We start from the raw sequence: 21,416 nt of genomic DNA, 5'->3' as shown, positions 1-21,416 counted from the left end.
CAATATGTTGGTCATTATCATGGGCATGGTAGTCAGGTGCAGGGTGATCTTTATTTGGCTCCTGTTCTATTGGGAGTTTGATATCAGTCCAGGGAAGAATCAAGGGGAGGGTCCAGGGGAGGAAGATTTCCCTGCCTGAGTGTGTTTTTGCCACTTTAAGCAGGCACTGGATGCACATGCACCTGCACAGATCCAGCAGAAGAGGGGGAGGACTATGCTAATCATACAATCTGCCATCAAACAGTGCTAGAATAAATACACACATCCTGATGCCTTATTTAAAAATTAAGAATTAGCCTAATTATTAGTTTACGGATTACCAGATAGCATTTGCCACTTTAGAAATGGAGAATGCTGTAAAATACAATGGGGATCAGTGATGTTTTTAAACTTTTTGCCAGTTTTTCAGCTGTTCACCACATTAGAAAGTGGAGCACAGTTACTCCAATAGAGCTTTTTATCACCACATACGCGGAAGTATAGTTTTCAGGAAACAATACCTCCTCCAATATCCATCTATCTATATCTATATCTATCTATCTATCTATCTATCTATCTATCTATCTAAATATATATATATATATATATATATATGACATGCAGACATTTCCTATTGTGTTGCTCATTGAAACTTTTTCTGATTTTCTATATTTGTAAACAAATATAAACATTTGAATTAGATTTGACAATATAGATCGAGCCCTGTTGGTCATGATTTAATATAATTTAAATAAGGCAAAGTGCAATTTTAGGTTAACAGTATAGAACTGGCCACATCTCAGTAAGCACTGAATGTGTGACTACTGCTTCTGCAAGGTAAACTCCAATGAATTCCCTGCTGTGTTGCTGATAAACCACACCACGCTTGCTGAGTTTTTCCCATTAAGCATGATCAATTACTGGATGTTATGAGCTTCAAGCTATGTACCAGTTGGGAACAGCCCACGGTTCTGTAATTCTGTAATTTTATAGCAGCTGGCACAGGTCAAAGCAACGAGAAAAGAATCATGAGAAAAGACACTGGAGGTTTGTAGTACAAAAACAGAATGTGACCTGTTACACTACAGTAAGCATTCTTTTTGATCATGTTTAGGATGGTGTTTTTTTGTTGTTTTACATGCGAGCAAGAACTCTTGGCTCAGTAGACCAGAAGGTCAGATCTTAACGACCTGGCTCATTTACATGTAATTTCTTCAGGAAGTGACATCCCTGTAGAGCGGACCATACACAAAATCAATTTTCCTATGTGATTGAACAGTGCACTAGATTACATCACTGAATTGACAAATTATCACTCCAAACAAAACCTAAATTAATTCTTTATTTATAATTAAATTACCTGAATTTGATCAACCCATAGTGAGCAATGTAAATTGAGGTCAGTGGGAACCACTGTTATTCGGCCCTCCCCTCAGGCACATTGTCTGGGTTTCACCTTTGACTCGGCCCTCTCATTTACCCCCCATATTCAGAACATTTCCAGGTCCTGCCACTTTCACCTATGCAACATCTCCAAAATCCGCCCCTACCTGTCCCCTGAGACCACCAAACTCCTTGTACATGCTCTTATCATCTCCCGTCTGGACTACTGTAACCTCCTCCTTTCTGGCATTCCACTAACCCGACTCTCTCCTCTACAATCTATCATGAATGCTGCAGCCATCCTTCTCTCCACTCCTCTTCCACTGCATCTCTGTGCAGATCTCTTCATTGGCTTCCATTTCACCTTGGAATCAAATTTAAGCTCCTGTGCTTTGCCTTCAAATCCCTACACAGTTTTTGTCCCACTTACATTTCTGACATGGTTAAAAAATACTCCCCCTGCCGCTCTCTCCGCTACTCCAATGACCTACTAATGACTTCCTCACTCATAACCTCATCACACGCACGGTTACAAGACTTCTCTAGAGCTGCCCCAACTCTCTGGAATGGTCTTCGTCCTATTCGGCTTGCTGCTCCTACTTTCTGCTTAAAAGAGCACTCAAAACCCATTTTTTCAAACTTGTCTACCCGGCTTCTTCTGTCATTTGAAACCATCACTACTTCCCACCACTACATGCCTCCCATCCTATTGTGTGCGAAATTCCCCCACCTACTAGATTGTAAGCTCTTCCGGGCAGGGTCCTCTCCTCCTGTATCACTGTCTGTATACGTCTGTCATTTGCAATCCCTATTTTTTTTTTTTTGCAATTATATTTTTATTGAAAACATTTTTAAACAGGGTACAGAAAAAAGAAAAGGGAATACGAAACAAACATAAAAGGGGCAGCAACACTATAAGAAAGTATCAAAGCATATTACCGAATCATACACAGGTATGTAGTGCAAATTAACATCCGCAGAAAAGTATAAAAATTTTAACAATATGCGGACCAGCAGAAATTGAGGCAGAAGGTATAGCACTATAAGAGAATAACTAAAGCATAATTAACTGTTACATAAATTTGCATAAAAGCGGTCCCATGGTTCCCAAACCAGCTCAAATTTGGCCATTGTATCTCTAATAATTGCCGTGAGATATTCCATAAGACGGATCTCATGAATCCGTGCATAGAGATTCTCCAAAGAAGGCGGGGACTTTGATTTCCATCTGGATGCTATCAGTGTACGAGCAGCAACTAGAATATGGGCTATCAATTTACAAAATGTACCTGGGACATGTAAAAGAGGTCTCCCCAGTAAATGACTCAGGGGATCCAGGGGGACCCGTACCTGATTCACATCTGAAATCAAATCATTAACTTGCAACCAATATGGCTTTATAAGTGGACAAAACCAGAATATGTGTTCGAGCGTACCCTGATGTAGACTGCACCGCCAACATGTGGGGTCAACATTGGGGAACAAACGATGGAGCACCATTGGTGTGTGATACCATCGGAGGACAATTTTGTACAAATTTTCTTTATATGAGGCATTGATGGAACTCTTATGGGCCGCCTCCCAAATATCCAACCAGTCCTCCGGGGTTAAAGACTGTCCCAGCACTTCCTCCCATTTGAGCATATAAGCAAATTTAGAAGATCTACCCCGCCAGCCGCCATGTAGGAGACGATAGATAGAGGAGATCGTTCCTTTGGGGTAAGGGCCATCTAGACAAAGGCGCTCAAATGGAGTTAGGGCCTGGAAGGTAGCAGAGGGCTGCAAAGATAAGACATAATGGCGTATCTGTAGGAAGGCATAAAATGAGGATCGGGGTAATTCAAATTTGACCCTCAGTTCAGCAAAGGTAAGTAAGCGCCTTTCCACCGGGTGTAGAATACAATTAATGTGGAACAAGCCTCTGTCCCTCCAGGGCCAGGCCATTGAGTGCGTAAGACTGTCTGGAATCTGAGGATTATATATTATGGAAGTTACTCTGGAAGGGGAAGATCCCAGGTCATACTTAGTCTTACAAGCCCTCCACATATTTCTCGAGAAAATCATAGGCGCCGTCAAATCACCATCCCTCAACTTTACAGAGGAGCTCCACAACATAGCATTTGGACAAATGGGTGCTATCCATTCCCTCTCCAGTTCTGCACATACACTAGGGGGACGTGAGGAGGTCCACAGTACAAAATGTCTTAGATGGGCTGCTACATAATATTTATGGAGATCAGGAGCCCCTAAGCCTCCCCCATCTCTGGGTGTGCAAACAATAGATCTAGCCACTCTATGTCTCTTATAAGCCCAGATAAATTGCATAAACTCCGTTTGGACCTTCTTTAGAGCTGAAAACGGCACTTTAACTGGCAAGGTCTGAAATAAATACAACAGTTTGGGAAGGAGCATCATTTTAACCGAGGCAATCCTACCCAATAGTGATAATTGGTGGTTTTTCCATTTATTCAATAACTTAGTCACCTCCCGAAATAGCGGGGGAAAATTATATGGATAAATTTGTGAATAAGTGGTGGTAATATGCGTTCCTAGGTACTGGAGGGAATGTTCTTGCCAGATAAAGAAGAAAGATTCCCTTAGGGTTTGCAGAGTAGCTGGAGAGATATGAAGGGGCAGAGCCTCTGATTTAGAGGAATTCACCTTGAATCCTGCTAGTGCCCCATATCTCGTTAATTCTTCCCATAAATTGGGGAGGGAAATAAGCGGTTGGGAAAGAGTCAATAGAATATCATCTGCGTATAATGAAAGCTTGTATTCCTTCCCTTTCACCTGAATTCCATGTAAATTTTGGTTTGAGCGAATGCAGGCCGCCAACGGCTCTATACATAGAGCAAAAAGCAGGGGTGACAAAGGACATCCCTGTCTCGTCCCATTTCTGATCGCAAATACCTTGGATGATGCCTGAGGGAGTTTGACCGATGCTGAAGGGGCCGCATATAAGGCCTCAATCGCCTTAATAAAGGGGCCCCTAAAACCCATTTTATTCAGGGTAGCCAAAAGAAATGGCCAGCTAAGACGGTCAAAAGCCTTTTCGGCATCCAGGCTGAGTATCACCGACGGTGTTTTCCGTCTGTTAATAATATCAATGATATTAATTACTTTCCTAGTATTATCTCCGGCTTGTCTAAACGGGATAAAACCTGTCTGATCTCCATGAATAAGGGCAGGGAGGAACTTTGATAACCGAGTGGCTAAAATTTTTGTAAAAATTTTTAAGTCCGAGTTTAAGAGAGCAATTGGCCTATAATTTGAGCAATCCAAGGGGTCTTTACCTGGTTTTGGAATAACAGTAATATGTGACATAGACATAGAGGGTGGGATCGGTTCGCCTTTCAGAAAGTCATTAAATAATGGAAGAAGGTATGAGGAGAGCTCTGGCAAGAACGTTTTATAATAAAGATAGGGAAGGCCATCCGGCCCCGGGGCCTTGGATGAAGGAAGTTGACCAATGATAGTTGCAATTTCTTCCTCTGTAATAGGGCAGTTAAGTTGTTCCAGACTCTCAGGTTTCAACCTGGGAAGATCCACTTGAGCTAAATACGAATCTATGGCAGGGCACAGTGATCNCCCCAAGGGGGCTTGGGCCCTATGAACCGTTTGATACAGGCGAGAGTAGTATGCTTCAAAGCAAGCGGCTATTTGAGAAGGGTCGTAGTGAACCACCCCGCCTTTATCTTTAATTGCCCCCGGTGAGGAGTTTAATTGCATATCTCTCAGCTTGCGGGCTAACAACGAATCTGCCTTGTTACCTTTATAATAATATAGCTGGCGAGTTCTCTGCATCTGCCAGCCAACCTTTCGTAACTCAATAGCACGAAGTTTGGACCTAAGGGTAGTCAGTTCCCTCAGAAGTCTTACAGATGGGTGTAACATATATTTAGCCTCCGCAGTCCGCAGGGCCTGTATGGTGAGGGAGCGTTGTAAATTAGAGTCCCGTTTAAGTTTTGAGCCGAGAGATATGCAATGTCCCCTAATCACCGCCTTATGCGCCTCCCAAAGTGTGGACATATGCCTGACTGAACCAACATTTTCCCTAAAAAAGGTTTTTAAATTAGCAGAAAGGGAGGCTTTGGTTTCTGGCAATTTGATTAGGTAATCATTAAGCCTCCAATGACAGACTCCCGTCGGTTTGGGGGAGAGGGACACTTCTAAAGTGACAGGAGCATGATCTGACCAGGAGATCGGATGTACCTCCGCAGAGACACTATTCCTCAAAAGAGGAAGATTAGTAAACAGATAGTCTATGCGGGTATGGGTACTATGGGAGGAGGAGTAGAAGGAGTACTGTCTACTAGAGGGATGATGGATACGCCAAGAGTCATAAAGTTGGTATCTCCTGATCAGTTGTCTAAACTCCCTAGATTGTTTGGAACCCTGCCTAGAGAGCTGGGAGTTGAATACAGCATGTCTATCACAAGCCGGGGAGAACAGCACATTAAAGTCTCCCCCCACAATTAAATATGTATGATCAAATTTCTTAAGGAGTGAGAGAACCTTGCTAAGAAAGGGAATCTGACCCTGATTAGGAGCATATATATTACATAAGGTGATAGACACCCCTTGTACTGAGCCATTCAAGATAATATATCTCCCCCCCTTGTCAATAATTGAGCGGACTAGTGTAAATTTAAAAGTATCTTTCACAAGGATTGCCACTCCGGCCTTTTTCTTACATTGGGAATTGGCTTGATACACCTGGGAGTAAAGTCTGGAGGCAAAAGTAAAATTACCCAAGCTATCAAAATGAGTCTCCTGTAGGAAGACAACATCTGAGGACAGCCGTTTAAATTCCCTAAGGGCCAGTTTGCGTTTCTTGTTGGAATTTAGGCCTCGGACATTAAAAGATAAAACGTTAGTAGCCATTAAAATAACATGGTAACCACAGCGCCTCTTCTAAGGCCCCCTCTGTATTTAGAATACCTGTGTAGTGATCTGGAGAGAATCAAATACATCCGTTGACACCCAGACATAGTGTTACTTTCAGAAAAAGGGAAATAGGAGAGAGGCTCCATAATGACCCTCCAAACAGTGTGGGAAAAACACAGAAACCGGAAGAAGAAAACAAACCAGCATAAGAACATTCGCCGAATGGCGACCAAAAAGGGGTTGACATCTGCCGGTCCCCACCTCCCACTAGGTGAGGATAGGGAACTACATTGTACAACAGATGAGCAACACCCTTTAGAGGGACAATAAACCCAGACTGGCAGCGGAATCAAGTCAGGAATCCACAGAAGCCCTGCCATAAAGATGGAAAACCTAAAAAAAGGGGAGTTTGGCCGACGCCGGCCACTAACAGGAAATGCCACCAGGATGAGGCCAGGTATCTCCCAACTAAATGCTGGAAGCAGTCCCTAGCCCCCCCCAGGGCTGCATCAATATCGGGTATTTCAATAGAAAAAAGAGAAAAAAAAAAAAAAACACCCCCGTTGCCGGAGCAAAGGGAGAAAGCCAGATTTCAGGTAAGTCACTAATGGCACTCAGTGTTGTAACATACTATCAAATAACATACATGGCACTAATATCATTCAATGCATATCACTATCAATGGGAGGGATAGCAACCCCCACCCCAGCACAGCAGCAAATCAACTCTAAACCGTGTAAATAGAACAGAGTATGCAACAATAATCATTACACTGGAACTCTTCTAACTTGTTAGACCATAAAGGCTCCGCATGATGTGGGGAGCCATAAATTCAATGGCGTAAAGGAGGGGAGCGATCAGGTGGGTGAGTTGTATCCCACCGGCGAGCCCTGGGTCTCGTCCCTGAAGCCACCCGCTGCCACTGGGGGGAGCGGGGACAAGCCAGAGTCTCGGGCTCCCATCCAGGTAGCTTCGGGCGGATTATCCCCAGCTCTCTACAAAAAGAGTCCAAATCATCCGGGGCTCCCAAAGTTACAGTTCTGCCATCCTGGCGGGCTATGAGGCTAAAAGGAAAGCCCCATCTGTAGGGAATATGACCATCTCTAAGAACAGTCAGTAGTGGTTGGAGAAGGCGGCGCTGCTGTAGGGTTTGCCATGATAAATCCTGGAAAAGTTGAAGAGGTGCTCCGTCAAATTCAAGGTTACGCATATTTCTGGCGGTAGTCATGATGTCATCTTTTGTTTGAGCATCTGTGAATTGGCAAAGCACATCTCTAGGTCTAGCGGCTGATCCCTGACGCCTGGTTGTTCTAAAGGCTCTTTGAATGTGGACCTCTCTGGGGGAGGGGCGCCCCAGCACCCTGGCAAAAAAGGCTTGCAGGACTGGTTTAAGGTCAACATCTCTGGTCGCTTCTGGAAGACCCCGCACTCTAATATTATTGCGGCGGGATTTATTATCCAAGTCCTCCATTTGGCGCTGTAGCTCTCTGATTTTCTGATCACTGTTCTCTGCTTTCTGAGAGAGCGCAATTATATCTTCCTTTGCATGAAGTACCGTATCATCTAGGTCATCCACTCTACCCGCTAGGGACTGTAGGTCAGCACGTAAGGCCCCAATTTCAGAGCGGCAAGTAGCCTGAACATCTGCCACTAATTTTTGAAAATCATCTTTAGTTGGAAGAGACTGCAGATAATGATGCCAAGTGGGATTAGATAGAGTCGCTGTGAAGGAAGGCTCCTCTACTCTCCTCATGGATTGGCTGGGTGAAATCCCATTCTTCCAGGCCTTGTCCTCCCTCGCCCGCTTACCCTGATAGGGTGTATTACTGACTGAGGAGGTGAGGTTCAGTAATGGTGAACCCAAAGCAATCTCCCTCCTAGCTCTTGATGGTGACAATTCCCTCAAATATGGAGAGGCCCCCTCCTGTTGCAAAGCATCTGTCCCCCCATCTACTGGGTCTTCTGGTGCCCCTAGGTGCATGTCTTCTCCCTGAGGGGAGATTGCAGGGGAATGGCTACCCTCTCCATGCCCAACAGGACTCACCGCACAGTGGGATGATGTTCCAGAGCTCTGGGGGGAGGATGAAGGTAAGTCTTCCCCTTCCGTGGGTCTCACTGCCTGCCGTGCATCACTATCCTCCTGATAATCTCCTCTCTCTCCCCGCCGCCACGTGCGTGGAGTAGAGGCCGGCGCCATCTTGGGAGCTGAGGGGGACGCCGGAGAAGAGTCCCGAATGTATGCCCGTATGGAGGGCTGCCCCGCATCCAGGAGCGGCGCCGGGGTCGGGGGAAGCCTCCCCACTCTGGCTTTCTTTTGTTTACCCATGGATGGGTAAGTATCGTCCCGATATTAGGCGGATTGCGGCCGGCGTCTCAGGAGCTCCGGGTTCACACAGCCATCTCGCTCGCCGGTCAAGCCACGCCCCCTGCAATCCCTATTTAATGTACAGCGCTGCGTAATATGTTGGCGCTAAAAAAAATCCTGTTTATTAATAATAATAATAATAATAATAATAACCATATTCGGTATTCCCTGGAATCTCATAAATTGACCACTTACTATACATAATGAAAAAGAGAAGCTAAAAGAAAAGCCTATACACATTGAAAAAACGAACAAGAAAATGTGCTTGCTGCAGTTATCACTCTTGATGCTCTAATAAAGGCATCGCTTGCAAGCTACAATGAACAGGTATCCTTAGATGAGGTCAAACCTGACAGAGCAAGCTGGATGTCAAGTCAGATACATGCTAGAAAAAAAGGAATTGAAATATTGTTAGGCATAAAATGTGTTACCTTTTTACAAAGGGAATGTCAGACAATTGTGTTAGCCGATCGCATACTCGGCTGCTTGTGGAAGCCTGGTTCTGTGTCAAATGCACATGGGGAAGCTGATCTATACCTCTTGTTGCAACATTGAAATTAGCTGTGATCACCCCAGAATTTCTTATGACTTGATAAGTGAGTAATTGGTTTTCTTTTTTACTGTGGAATATACTGCAAAAAGAAAAAAATGATGACATGCACAGATAACAAGGCTAATGACAATATCAATAAAAGCAACATTGACATTAGGATTATCAATAATAATAATAATACCGATAATCTTACAGATTCCACCTGTAAGAGAAAAAAAATGGTGACATAAAATAGTAAAGATACAATATATTAGTAAGGCTCAGTTTGAGGTGGAATGATAGAATAGAGTAGTCCAAAAAGCACAGATGACTATATCAATACCTATACCAAAAGAATGTTTGTCTAGTGTCTGGATGAATTTGTAGTAAAGTTGTCTCCAGAAAAGAAGTAGAAGGAAAATGCTGAATCTCATCCCAGTTACCCCTATCCTCTATTGTAAAAAAAAAACATCTGCCCAAGCTTGTCTGCATGAATTTAAAATGGTGTTAAAAGAGCTGAAAACCTTACAAAATAATCAGGCCATACCTGGAAATACCAGAAAAGATAATGGGTTGTTAATTAAAGGTGTAATTCAGTTCATCAAAAGTAACCAATCTGCCGGCTCTCACTGTATCAGCCAAAGTCTTCACCCCCTTTGTGGGCCATAAAACCCATGACTCAGGGATCAGGAATGCTAAGAACCTAGGAAAGCAAAGGACTTATTTGAAGCAGATCTAAACTTCTGGACTCTCTGCCATGCCATCCAGGTGGAACACATAGAAATGGTATCCCAGGACCTCTAAAGTTTAAATGTTTTAAGGCTCCATAAAAACTATCCAATGCTTCAAATTGAGAGGTAACTCAGCAGTGCACAATGACCAATTGGCCTACTGGGAAGTAAAATTCTAAACAAGCAACACACCCTGTGACCATGGGAGTTGCAAGACCCAAATTCTAGGGTTGGCTCAATTCCACAAAAAGGTAGTGATATACCTGTCCAGGTGTTTACCTATATGTCTAAATTTCCAGATGGGTGAAATCTCAAATACATAATAGAATAGAGGAATTCATTTTGTGTAAGTGAGGTTCATCTTGCCTATAGGGGAAAGAGGCGGCTGATTTGTCCTAGTACTAGAAAGCATTGGATCAGCATTTAAAGAAATTAATTTTAGAAGTGATTTATAGATTTCCAGGCCAGGATAAAGAAGTTGTTGTAGTCAGAAGTCAGAAAGGGAAAGAGAGGATGACCGGCTATCTAAGAATAATATTTAAAATGTAGTCCGATTTACATTATGCCCAGAGTAATTTGGAAATGTATCCAAAATGAATATTGTTTCAGGCAGAAAGAAGGAGATAGTTTGCAAAAAACAGTAATATATCATCTGCATGCAAAGTAGTTTCCTTCATCAGTTTTCCAACCTGGAGTTCCTTAATCAGAAGATTGATATGAATTTTTGTAACTATTCACCATCAAGGCAAGTAAGCCTGGAGAAAGAGCCCTGTTCAGCCTATGGGAAAATGTAAATGTTGAGGTGAAAGAAGTATCCAGCTTAATGTCTGCAATAAGTTTAGCATAGATAAACAATGGTTTTAAACATCTTTCTTTATTTCTTTGATATGATTTATTCTGAAGATCTTCATGAGGTCAGTGCACTTTGGATATTTGTTTGCTAGAAACTGACCTGTTTTTTATGTGAAACCAAAAGGACCAACTTTTAAGCACACTAAGGGGCTATTTTTCAAGTGTTTAATTAATTTTTCACCATTATTTTTGTGATTATTATACCCAGTCAACACATTTACCAGATGGACAAGGGCATTTCATGCATTGTACAATTACTTGCAGTTGTGCACTTTGTAGGTCATGCCATTCTCCAGCACAACCTGTTGGCATTGGTCCACCTTCTTTTTCACTGATTGTAAAAAAACTCTAAAATTTAAAATGAGTATTATGACCACTTTTACAGTAGATCAGCAATTTATCACTACTTTTTCAGTGTTTCCAATACCAATAAAAACATGTTCTCAACTTGATAAATGGGTTGTTAAAAATAGTGAAAATGGTTCAGAGCATGTCAAATTGAAAAAGCGCAGAATAAATGCTATAACTACTACTTTTGATAAATAGTCTCCCTGTGATTGGTAAGGAGTGAGACCATTGTTTTAGAGCCATGGATTGTATTCTTTGCTTCATGGAGCACAGCTGATGTAATTTGTGGCTTTAACTCCATTTTTTTAAATTTTGAATTTGTTAGTTTTTAACAGTGTTCTAAGGAACTTTTTAAAATGACTCCGCAGGCAGTGTCTCAATCCATTATCTTGTACCAGTAAGAAGCCTTGTTTATTACTTGAACATCACCCTGACCCTGTCACTTGTCTATAACTTGTCTAAAAATAAACAGGGCAATGCTAGTTACATGCTATCAACATTGCTTCACTAGCATTTAATTTCTTTGTCAGGTGCAGAACAAAAGCGCCTTTCTTACCACTTACTGTGTGTTCTTTATGTTTTTAACAAAGGAGTGAAAGACAGAAACATTCAAATAGAAATGCAAAATCTGACATTCCCTCAAACATTCCCTGGAGGGAATCAGTTAATGCTATTGAAACACATAGACCTGAAAGATTACTTTGACAGAATGTTTGAAATAAATTAATAGAGCCTATTGATTTATTGTCATGTTAAATGACTTTTACTGATGCAGCAAATCCTGTCTGGACACCTAAAAAAAATGTGGTTACAAAAAATTAAACAATTACCCTAACGCAGCCTTTCTTGACCTTTAAAACATAGAGGAACGCCTAAAAAAAAAAAGGAAACCCCTACTATAACTACTATATCCACAGCTCACAGTACAATAATGTTGTGGTCAAAGGAACAATGTCTCTTACATTGCTGGCCAGGGCGAATAATGTTGTTACAGATAGCTAAAAAAAGATAATTGGTGTCAAATAAACTGACCTGAGAGGTGTTAAATACTCATTGCTCAAGAAATCCCTAGCAAACTTCGGGGTAACCTTAGGGATCTGCTGAACCCTGGTTGAGAAACTTTCCTAAAGTGTATGTCAGGACAGAAACAAGCATGCAGTACACCTATGCACTACATGCATATTTCCATACATTGTAATGTTTTATACTATTATAGAGCCTGCAAGTACAGAAATTGTTTGCCAGAAACACATTTAACATTTTTGTGTTAACAGTCCATCCAGTTTTCCATGTTTTTATGTTTGTCAAACTTAACTCCACAGGTATGGGCAGGACAGGGGACAACTTTGATTTTCTGTCAGATCAGTAACAACAAAATGCTTTCAATTATGCCTTTACAGACCAAAAAGGAAGCAAACAACATTAGGTTATTGTTAGGGTTTCCATGTAGTTTGCAGAATATTAAGGTTTGTATATCATAGTATAAAAGGGGTATAATAGATTTTCACAGTACAATGTCTAGCTGCAAGAAAAAAAAAACAGGCTTTAGAGACTTTTTGTGATCTTTGAGGATGAATTACTTCCCAGTGCATGCAGCTAGATTAGTGATGGCTTGTTGTATAAAAAACGTCAATTTCCAAGGTCTGGTCACAGGTCCATTTTTACTGTATCAAGTAGATATAAGAAAAACTAACTAGATGGCATTGTTTTGCAAATTACTTTTTATCACAATTGTTTTTGGACAAGAAAATGGATAGTTGCAATGCAGTACAGCTATTGGGAGTCAGCAACAAAAAGGAGAAAATGTTGTCACAATATGAAGTACTTGAACAAAGTCTTTTATGGCAGGATCACCACAAAATAATTTAATGAAAGCAGCAGATTTAAAAAAGGCAAATAAACTAAAGTCCCTATCAAATAATGGAAACTGTAAAACTGTAGTAGTCATATAAATTGCAAATAATCCAAATTTGAACAATCTGTTGCTTTGAAAAATAAAATCTCCTCACAAGGCTTTTGCATATTGTGTTTATATTAACAATGTAATATAGTTTGTTTTATTGATTATGATTATATTACTTTATATATAGATTAATATTTTTTTTTTTTTGAATGATACATCTCTTTCACATTGGCTCTCTGTAGCATAGCATTAGCAATTGGGGTTCCAAGCTTGGGAATTATTTAAATATAATAATATAAAACAGTTTTATAGTTGTGTGTGATGGGAAAATAGAACACGAGGCAATTGTATTACATCCTCACAGACTGCATATACAGTATGTATATAGTGTAAACCTTTGTCATTAACCAATGGTTTCCACGTAGACTCAAAAGGGTTTTAAAGTTTGTTAATCATGAATTTGCTGTGCATCTTGATCAATCATTTTGCAATTTATTCTTTATTGTAATCTACTGCCTTCAAGTGACTTTGAAATTTTCATTTCATTTTATTGCTGTAAATTGCATAGTTCATTATATCCATATCCACCAGCACTGTTTGAAATGAGTCTTCTCTGTTTTCTGCAGACATTAATGGAATGCCCACATCACCAGAGGGCTTCATGACGATTAGTGTAAAATGCTACGTGTCCTGGCGCCTCTGGTGCTTTTTTTGTTGTTGCTGATGGAGTCCACTGGCAGCCCCCACTCCATTCGAATTGGTAAGTTCATTGTTCAGTTATTTGAACATTATAAAGAGAAGCACTTAACAAAGTATGACCTTGAGTACAATCATCATAACGTAGCTGGAATGCAGACTTTACACTTTATTTTAAAGACGTATACAATTGTACAACAAGCTTAAGGTAAAACAAAATTCTTTAAATGTGTCCCCATGTCTTATCACATTTGCTAAAGAACTTCCATATTTGCAAGTCACTCATTTTTTTCTGCAAGTTTACACTGGTGCTCTTTGTAGTGAACATGATTTGTCTGTACTGGCTGTTTAGCTGCAACTTAGAAAAAATTGGCTTTTTTGTGATCTTTGAGGATGAATTACTTCCCAGTGCATGCAGCTAGATTGGGGATGGTGTATTTTATAAAAACATCAATATCAAAGGTCTGGCCACAGGTGCATTTTACATTATCAAGCAGATATAAGAAACACTAATTAGATGGCATTGTTTTACAAATTACGTTTTATCACAATTGTCATTTAGACATGAAAAATGTATTAGTTTTCTTCCATATTTCCATTCTTTGTGCTGTTGATGGGCGTAAAACCCTTTTGTACTCTTTGCAGTGTGTGATTTATCTGTACTGGTTGGTTTGTCAAAAAAATAAATAGACCATTCAGAAGATCTTGTGAAAAAAACAAAATTGTAGAGCAGAGATCCAAGAAGCCATCATTGCAGTAGAAGAACAATGCTGCTTAGGTTCTCCAGCTCTCCACCTATTCACAGACAGCATCCATATTCAAGTATCTATAAAAAGTATTGCTCTTACATTTTAAATAAACTCCTGTTATTTTAGTTTCCTTTTTTTTTTTTTTGTAATTTCCTCCTGAACACTGTATAATAACACCCCATATGTTGTGTAGTGCTTTATAGTGCGATCATAGCTTCTGGCACAGATGCCAACCAGATAAACAGAAAACAGAAGTGAATTGTTGTCATTGTAATTTGCTGGTCAATAGGAGTACTGACACCCTAGCTCCCATTTTCACAACCCAGTAAACTCTGTTTCATTGCTCTGCCATTTGGCAGCAAATAAATCTGAAGCAAACATGACAGTTTCAATCCTAGAAAAGTCCATTGAGCAGTTTGCAAGAAATATTTTACGTTATATATTTTATTTAAAAAGGTGAACTTCTGCAGACTTCAACCATCCAATCATGTGCAAAAAACAAATCTGTCAAATCTGTTTTTTTAGATTACTTTGCGTGTTATTGGGTTCCCTTTGCAAAGTGAATTTTACAACATTTATTCAGTGAAATTTCCCTTGCAAGTAAATAATTCACTTTGCTAATTAAATGGCAACTTCCCTTCAGTGAATCAAACCTAATGGGTGTAACAAAGATGTCAGTTAGCAGAAAATGCATTCATGTACAAAATGATAAAGAACTGCAGTAAGCCTTAACATGCCTAATATACAGTTGCATTCATCCAAAGGTATGAATAAAAACGTTCACATGTTTTTTAATCCCAAACATCTGTGGGGTGCAAAGAGAATGTATGTAGATGAAAAAGACAGAAGACCAAGATCTATTTTACATTTTTACTTTACTTATTAATTTATATTGGTAATGTTAGGTATACAAACTTTGGGCTGGGTAACACAAACTTTGATATTTTATCTAATATGATCAGCAGATGCTAAGGCAATAACATGTATATTAATTGCAATTTTATTAGAATATTTAAAGTATTTTTTTTAAATATTCTTCTAAAGAGACAGTAGGAATTATTGTCTGGCCTGAAACAATACAGTAAATCAATAGAAATATAAACTGTTAATTTCTTTTTTGGCATCTGCAGTGGCTGTGTCACTGAAACAGGTATAAATTTGTTCAATTGCAAGCAAGGTTTTCTGTGGAACAGCAAGGTTTACGATTGATCTCCACAACTGCAATTTAGCTGTTTAACTGCATAGTTTAAAGCAAGGACATAGTTCAAAAAGAGGGCATAGCAAATAAAAGTTACTGTGTGATTTGCGTCATTTGAGTAATCCTGAAAGTGTTTTTTTTAAATTAAAGTTTTTGTAGTTAGGGTATATAAGTTAAATTGGAATTAGGGTGGCACAGCAGTGGACTCCAAACTTGGTTATAGATTCTGAAAAGATGAAATGATGCTGCTCTCTATTTACCAGTGAAGCTCCAAAAGGGTTCCTGGTCAGTAGGGATGAACGAGTGAGTTTTTAAAACTCGATCTCACGGCAAATTTGGCTGTTCTCGCTTACCAAAATTTTAAAGGTTGAATTTTAAATTAAAAAAACTCTCTGATTTTGACAACAGTGTGCGATCCCCGACACTAGAGGTTAATTAACCTCTAGTGCTGGCGATCTTCTCAATGAATGCTGCCATGGCCGCATTCATTGAGAACAGTGCGCGATCCCCGGCACTAGAGGGTAATTAACCTCTAGTGCCCCAGGGATCACAAACAGGAAGATTCCCTGGGAATCCTGTAAATCCCCTGTGAATCCTCCTGTTATAATTTCCTCGATCTTCCGATGGTTTCGCAAAATTGCAAAAATTTCACAGAACCATCGGAAGTCCAAAGAAATTTTCACAACAATGCCGGAGGCATTCTCGTTCATCCCTACTGGTCAGGAGGTTGTACGGAGGGAAAATATTCATACTAAAATTTAAAATAATAAGGGATCGGTAATATTATATATTTTATGTGCCACAATAAAATAGTTTATGAAGAGTTGACAGCCAGGAAATTTGCAACTCTTGTTTCTATCATATTGTAGCTTAACCAGGGAGGATTTTTCTCTCCCTTTGGGGCTAAAATACAACAAAAACAGGTTTTATATAGTAGTTGCCATAAGGACTGAATAATAACAGAGCTCCGGTATTGCCAATGGCTCTCTAATATGTTTGTATAAGCTATGTATACCGTGGACCATTTCATTCATAAAAATCAGGCTGTATTGTCTAGCCAGTGAAGCCCTATGAAGTTCTTTCTTTTTAGTGGAATAGGGAGAGCTCTTGTTAGGAGGTGCTCTTTGGGCTTACAATCCCAGGCAGTGCCCCACCACAGGAGGGCACGCTCGGCCTATTCCCTCCAGCGGCTGCGCTTGCAGTAGCAGAGAAGTTTTAGGATTTATTGCTCTGTGATTTGAACCATCCTTGTCTACCTCTAGATGTGTTTTACCTTTCGGCATTCCCCCGCACTGAGATGCACAATGATTATAATCTAAAATTTACACCAACTTTGAGTACAAGCCAGGTTTATTTTTTAGATCTAACTATTTTTACACACAGGAATAGACAGCAGGGAATAATATATGGGTATGTAACTGTAGCTCACTGAAGGATTTTATTAGAGAGGTGGAAATTACGACACAATTTGTAGAATAATGTTACAAAGTAATGGAAAATAGAAAATGAATAATAATGACAGTGCAAAAGAAAAAAAAAACAAAAATATTAAAAAATTATTTGCCATGGCTCTCTGACTCAGATGTTCCTTGGAAAATATTGTCCATTATTAAAAGAAGACAAGATATTTTATTGTGTCTGCAGGGGCTTACTAAAGGTGAAGACTGCAGTGTTAGATTGGGAGGCTGGTGTCTGGGTAAGGATTGGTGCTGACCAGAGCCTTACAGATCTGTAATTTAATGTGAATTTGACAGACCAGGCCATCAAATTATACAGTATTTTTTTGTCTGAAAACATTATTAAGTCACTGTAAATAGTAGTGTATTAAGTGTAATGATTGACTGAATAGTTGATAAAAAAAAACACTTTTTTTAATTTCCCATTTTACTAAAAGTTCTGTTGCTGTGGATGAACTGTATCTAATGAGGAGAGCATGTGCAAGATGGTTATAAGGTTGGTATTTTTAAAGTAGGGTGGGTAAAGCAACTAGAAATTTTATTTAGTATGGATAAAATGTTATAATGGGGGAGTAGATGGTGAGAATAGAAAGCAGTTAATAAAAGCTACTAAAAAACCCAAAAAACTAAATGTAATAGTAAAATAGTAGACTCACGCTTGCAACAATAATACATCTCTGAATTCAAATAGGCAAACTGAACTTTCTGATGTGAAACCAGTATTATGTATAGTGGGAAAATTGAAAATGATTCAGTAATAATTGTGATTAGATAATAAATTAGCAAAGTTTATAATTTGTTTGCAAAGAACAGTAAAGACAAAAGTGTAAGAAATGGCTGTTAGTAAAATCTAATTTGAGACCCAATGTTAATGAGGATATCAATTAGGACTGTGAAGTCGATGTGTCTATACATACCTGATGAAAGTAATAATATACTTATTGGGTTTTAAAATAAAGCACATCACATAGATGATACTGCCGAAGTTCAAGCGCTGCTACAAATTGAAAAAGCAGTAAGCAGAATTGCAGTCCTTATTATGGGTGATATCCGTTATCTAGGCATTAACTGGGACAATGAAGCATGTAATTCTAGTAAAGGACATAGATTTGTTTCCACATTACAAGACAATTACCTTACTCAAGTGGTAGCTGATCCAACTACAGGGGAAATGTTGCTTTTTTTTTTCATTTTTATCCAGAGACCATATCAGATGTGCAGGTCTGAACATTTCGGCAACAGTAACCATAATAGGCAAGAAATGGCTAAACAACCCAGTGAAGCGCTTGTAGTCTTGTACATTGGGAAATTGGGTTTGTTCATTGTTAAATAAGCAAACTAAGAACAATACGCGACCTCTAAAAAATAAATTTACAAGAAAATGACAAAATGATAGCAGAGAGTGATATCCAGTGCTTCCTAGACACAAGGAAACGTTTAGTTAAATGAAAATAAAAATAATATAAATGAAGCACCCAGCTCATTTGGATTTTATGCCTGTGTGCTAAAGGAATTAATTTTAGTAACTGATAAACTACTATATGTTATTTTCTTAGACTTCGTTAACTGGTAAACCTAAGAAGACTACCTACAGCAGATAATGAAAAAGTATATTTGAAGGGTAAAACCATTACAACTTTTTGTTTTTTAAAAGTATTCTAAAGTAGGGCATTCAAACCTACAGTAGAGAACAATCTAACAGAGAGTCAGTAGGGGTTCTTAAAAGATAAATCTCACAACTGGCAAATTAACATATTCAAATTGTATAACCTTAGCAGTAGTTGGCTATTGGTATTGATGTTGGTCCTGGTTCTTTTCCATCTTTTTCTATTGATCTGGTTGATAAATCAGAAAGTATATTTTTCTTGAAACAGTATTGTAAAAATAATGCAAATGTTTTGGAATTCAATGGTTAGCAACCTAAACTCCAAGTAAAGCCAAAATTGAGAAACCCAAATTAATAAGGGAATATTAACAGGGAAAAGGCAACTGGTGACCAACTACACTTGTTGCTGAGTTTGGTCCTATGCCACCTCCCAATACTAATTATTCTTTCAAAACTATATAGCTTTTCTAAACAGAAGTAGGGAGCCTAACCAATAACTCCACCACAGTATCACACTCTGTTCATTATGTTCGGCAGTGTTGCTTGCAGTAGAAAGGAAAACTAGGAAATAGCAGCATCTCCTGCTTCCCTTTAGCTGTGCAGTCTGAGATGTACCTTCTCGGCATGCCCAGCACATCTAAAGCTGTGCACCGATGAAGGTGATTTTAGGGGCAGATTTGCCCTTGAATACCTCATCTGGTGGACTGATTACTCGTGTATGACCTCTGGCTGATTATTCTGGACTTTCCACTGGTGGAATTATTTGTGCTCCATTATCTGTGGGCTCCTGGTCCTCTGCTAGTCCTTCCCTAAACAACACCCCTTGAGCACAGAAGTCCCGGGGCAACCGTGTGCTTGGACGGCACAACTAGTCTCTTGAGACTGAGAGGGCGCTTGCTTAGATTGGGGACCAGTGTTTGTCCAGTCCTTGTTCTGGACTATGGATTTACAGCTTAGGCTTTTTGATGTAATGAAGTCCGATATTGTCAATATTTTTTGAGGACTTGCATTTAAAATACTAAAAAATTATTTATTATTCAGTTTAACAAATATATTGCTGTTAGATATATTTTTTGTAGCTTTCTAAGATATATTTGATGAGACAGACATTTTGTTATGTCATGTTCTCTTTCGAGAGCATGGATTAATAAATGCTTCATTAATCTCCTTGTCCTACACTTACAACTGATATTGGAATACTCCAAATAATGTTTTCTATAATAGATATTTTAAAGCATTTATCATCTTTTGTTTTAGTCTATATTTTTGTGTTTATTTTTGTAATGTTTTGATGACAATATTTGATATTTTCAGCACCTAATAGTGTATCTACCTAATTAAAACTGGATAATTTTATTTAGCTAAACATTTATAAATAGACGTACCTGTATCTCACAGCTGGTAAATATCATTTGTCATGTTTCGTTATATTTCATTATTACTCAGCACTTAAAATACAATAGCTTACATAGGTATTATAGGTATACCGCTAATATTTTAATGACATTATGGAACGGGATAAATGAGCAGTTACATATTTTTAGAGTAATAGTCTTTAACATTTACAAGGCCAAAACCCCAAATTTAGCCATAAAATTTAGAGACTGCTGAGTATGCTGTAATCATCTATTTAAAGGTAAATGGTCCTCCAAGTTTTGAAATAGCAGTCAGGCATAATGATCTCAAATCTTGGCTGAAATGTTCATAATAAATTAAGGTTGCTCCTCAAGCTTCCAATTTTATATGCACAATGATTATAATCTAAAATTTACACCAACTATGAGTACAAGCCAAGTTCATTTTTTAGATCTAACTATTTTTACACACAGGAATAGACTGCAGGGAATAATATATGGGTATGTAACTGTAGCTCACTGGAGGATTTTATTAGAGAGGTGGAAATTACGACACAATGTGTAGAATATTGTTACAAAGAAATAGAAAATAGAAAATGAATAATAATGACAGTGCAAAAGAAAAAACAAAAACATAAATATAAAAAAAATTAAATATAAACAAAAAAAAAACACAAAGGATTTTTATTTTTATATTCTATTAAATTTATTTGCCATGCCTCTCTGACTCAGATGTTCCTTGGAAAATGTTGTCCATTATTAAAAGAAGACAAGATATTTTATTGTGTCTGCATGTATATAGAGAATGCAGGAAAACTTCTCCCTCTTGTATTTGCTGCAACTGTACAAACCATAAAAGTGTAGCAACTCTTTTTTTTTTGCTTTTAATTTTGGAGATAGTCAAATGCATGGCATGCAAAACATAAACACATTGTTGCATTTTTATTAAATTCAGACCCTTAATTCCATAATGAAACTTTGCAAATTAACAATTATAATACATGTGATACCTTGCTGACCTGATTGCACTTGAACATTCATAATTTAATACTCTTTTATCTTCTCGTATGAAATAGGCACTGTACATGACAAATTTAAAGCAGATTTATAATCATTCAAAATAAAAAAATAAAACAGATAAAAGTAAAGCATACATAAACCCTTTCATCCAATCTACCAACATGGTGAATTCTGCTAAAGTCTTTTTACATCCTCTTTGCTCCTGCATCTTCTTTTCTATTACGTCCAAAAATGACATCACCTAAAGAAAAAATGATTGGCTATGTTTATTAACAACCATTAAGCCCGGTTTTTCTTAATTCTGTTGTTCTATTACACCCGAAAAAGAACCAAAAATAAAAACCATAAGAATATA

General features: G+C 38.7%; 1 protein-coding gene across 1 annotated transcript in view; it reads left to right on the top strand.

Moving 5' to 3' along the window:
* The window catches only part of GRIK4 (glutamate ionotropic receptor kainate type subunit 4), a 147,755-nt gene that overhangs the window by 65,217 nt on the left and 61,122 nt on the right, over positions 1-21,416 (top strand). The window contains exon 3 of the mRNA XM_072425981.1: positions 13,607-13,740. Within this exon, the coding sequence (XP_072282082.1) occupies positions 13,659-13,740 (82 nt within the window). The 5' untranslated portion in view covers positions 13,607-13,658. The remainder of the gene's footprint in view (positions 1-13,606; positions 13,741-21,416) is intronic.

The sequence above is a fragment of the Pyxicephalus adspersus genome, chromosome 11 (assembly GCF_032062135.1).
Source record: "Pyxicephalus adspersus chromosome 11, UCB_Pads_2.0, whole genome shotgun sequence".
In the NCBI taxonomy this organism is placed as follows: domain Eukaryota; kingdom Metazoa; phylum Chordata; class Amphibia; order Anura; family Pyxicephalidae; genus Pyxicephalus; species Pyxicephalus adspersus.
The sequence above is the reverse complement of the archived record's forward strand: the minus strand, read 5'-3'. Positions and strand labels throughout refer to the sequence as shown.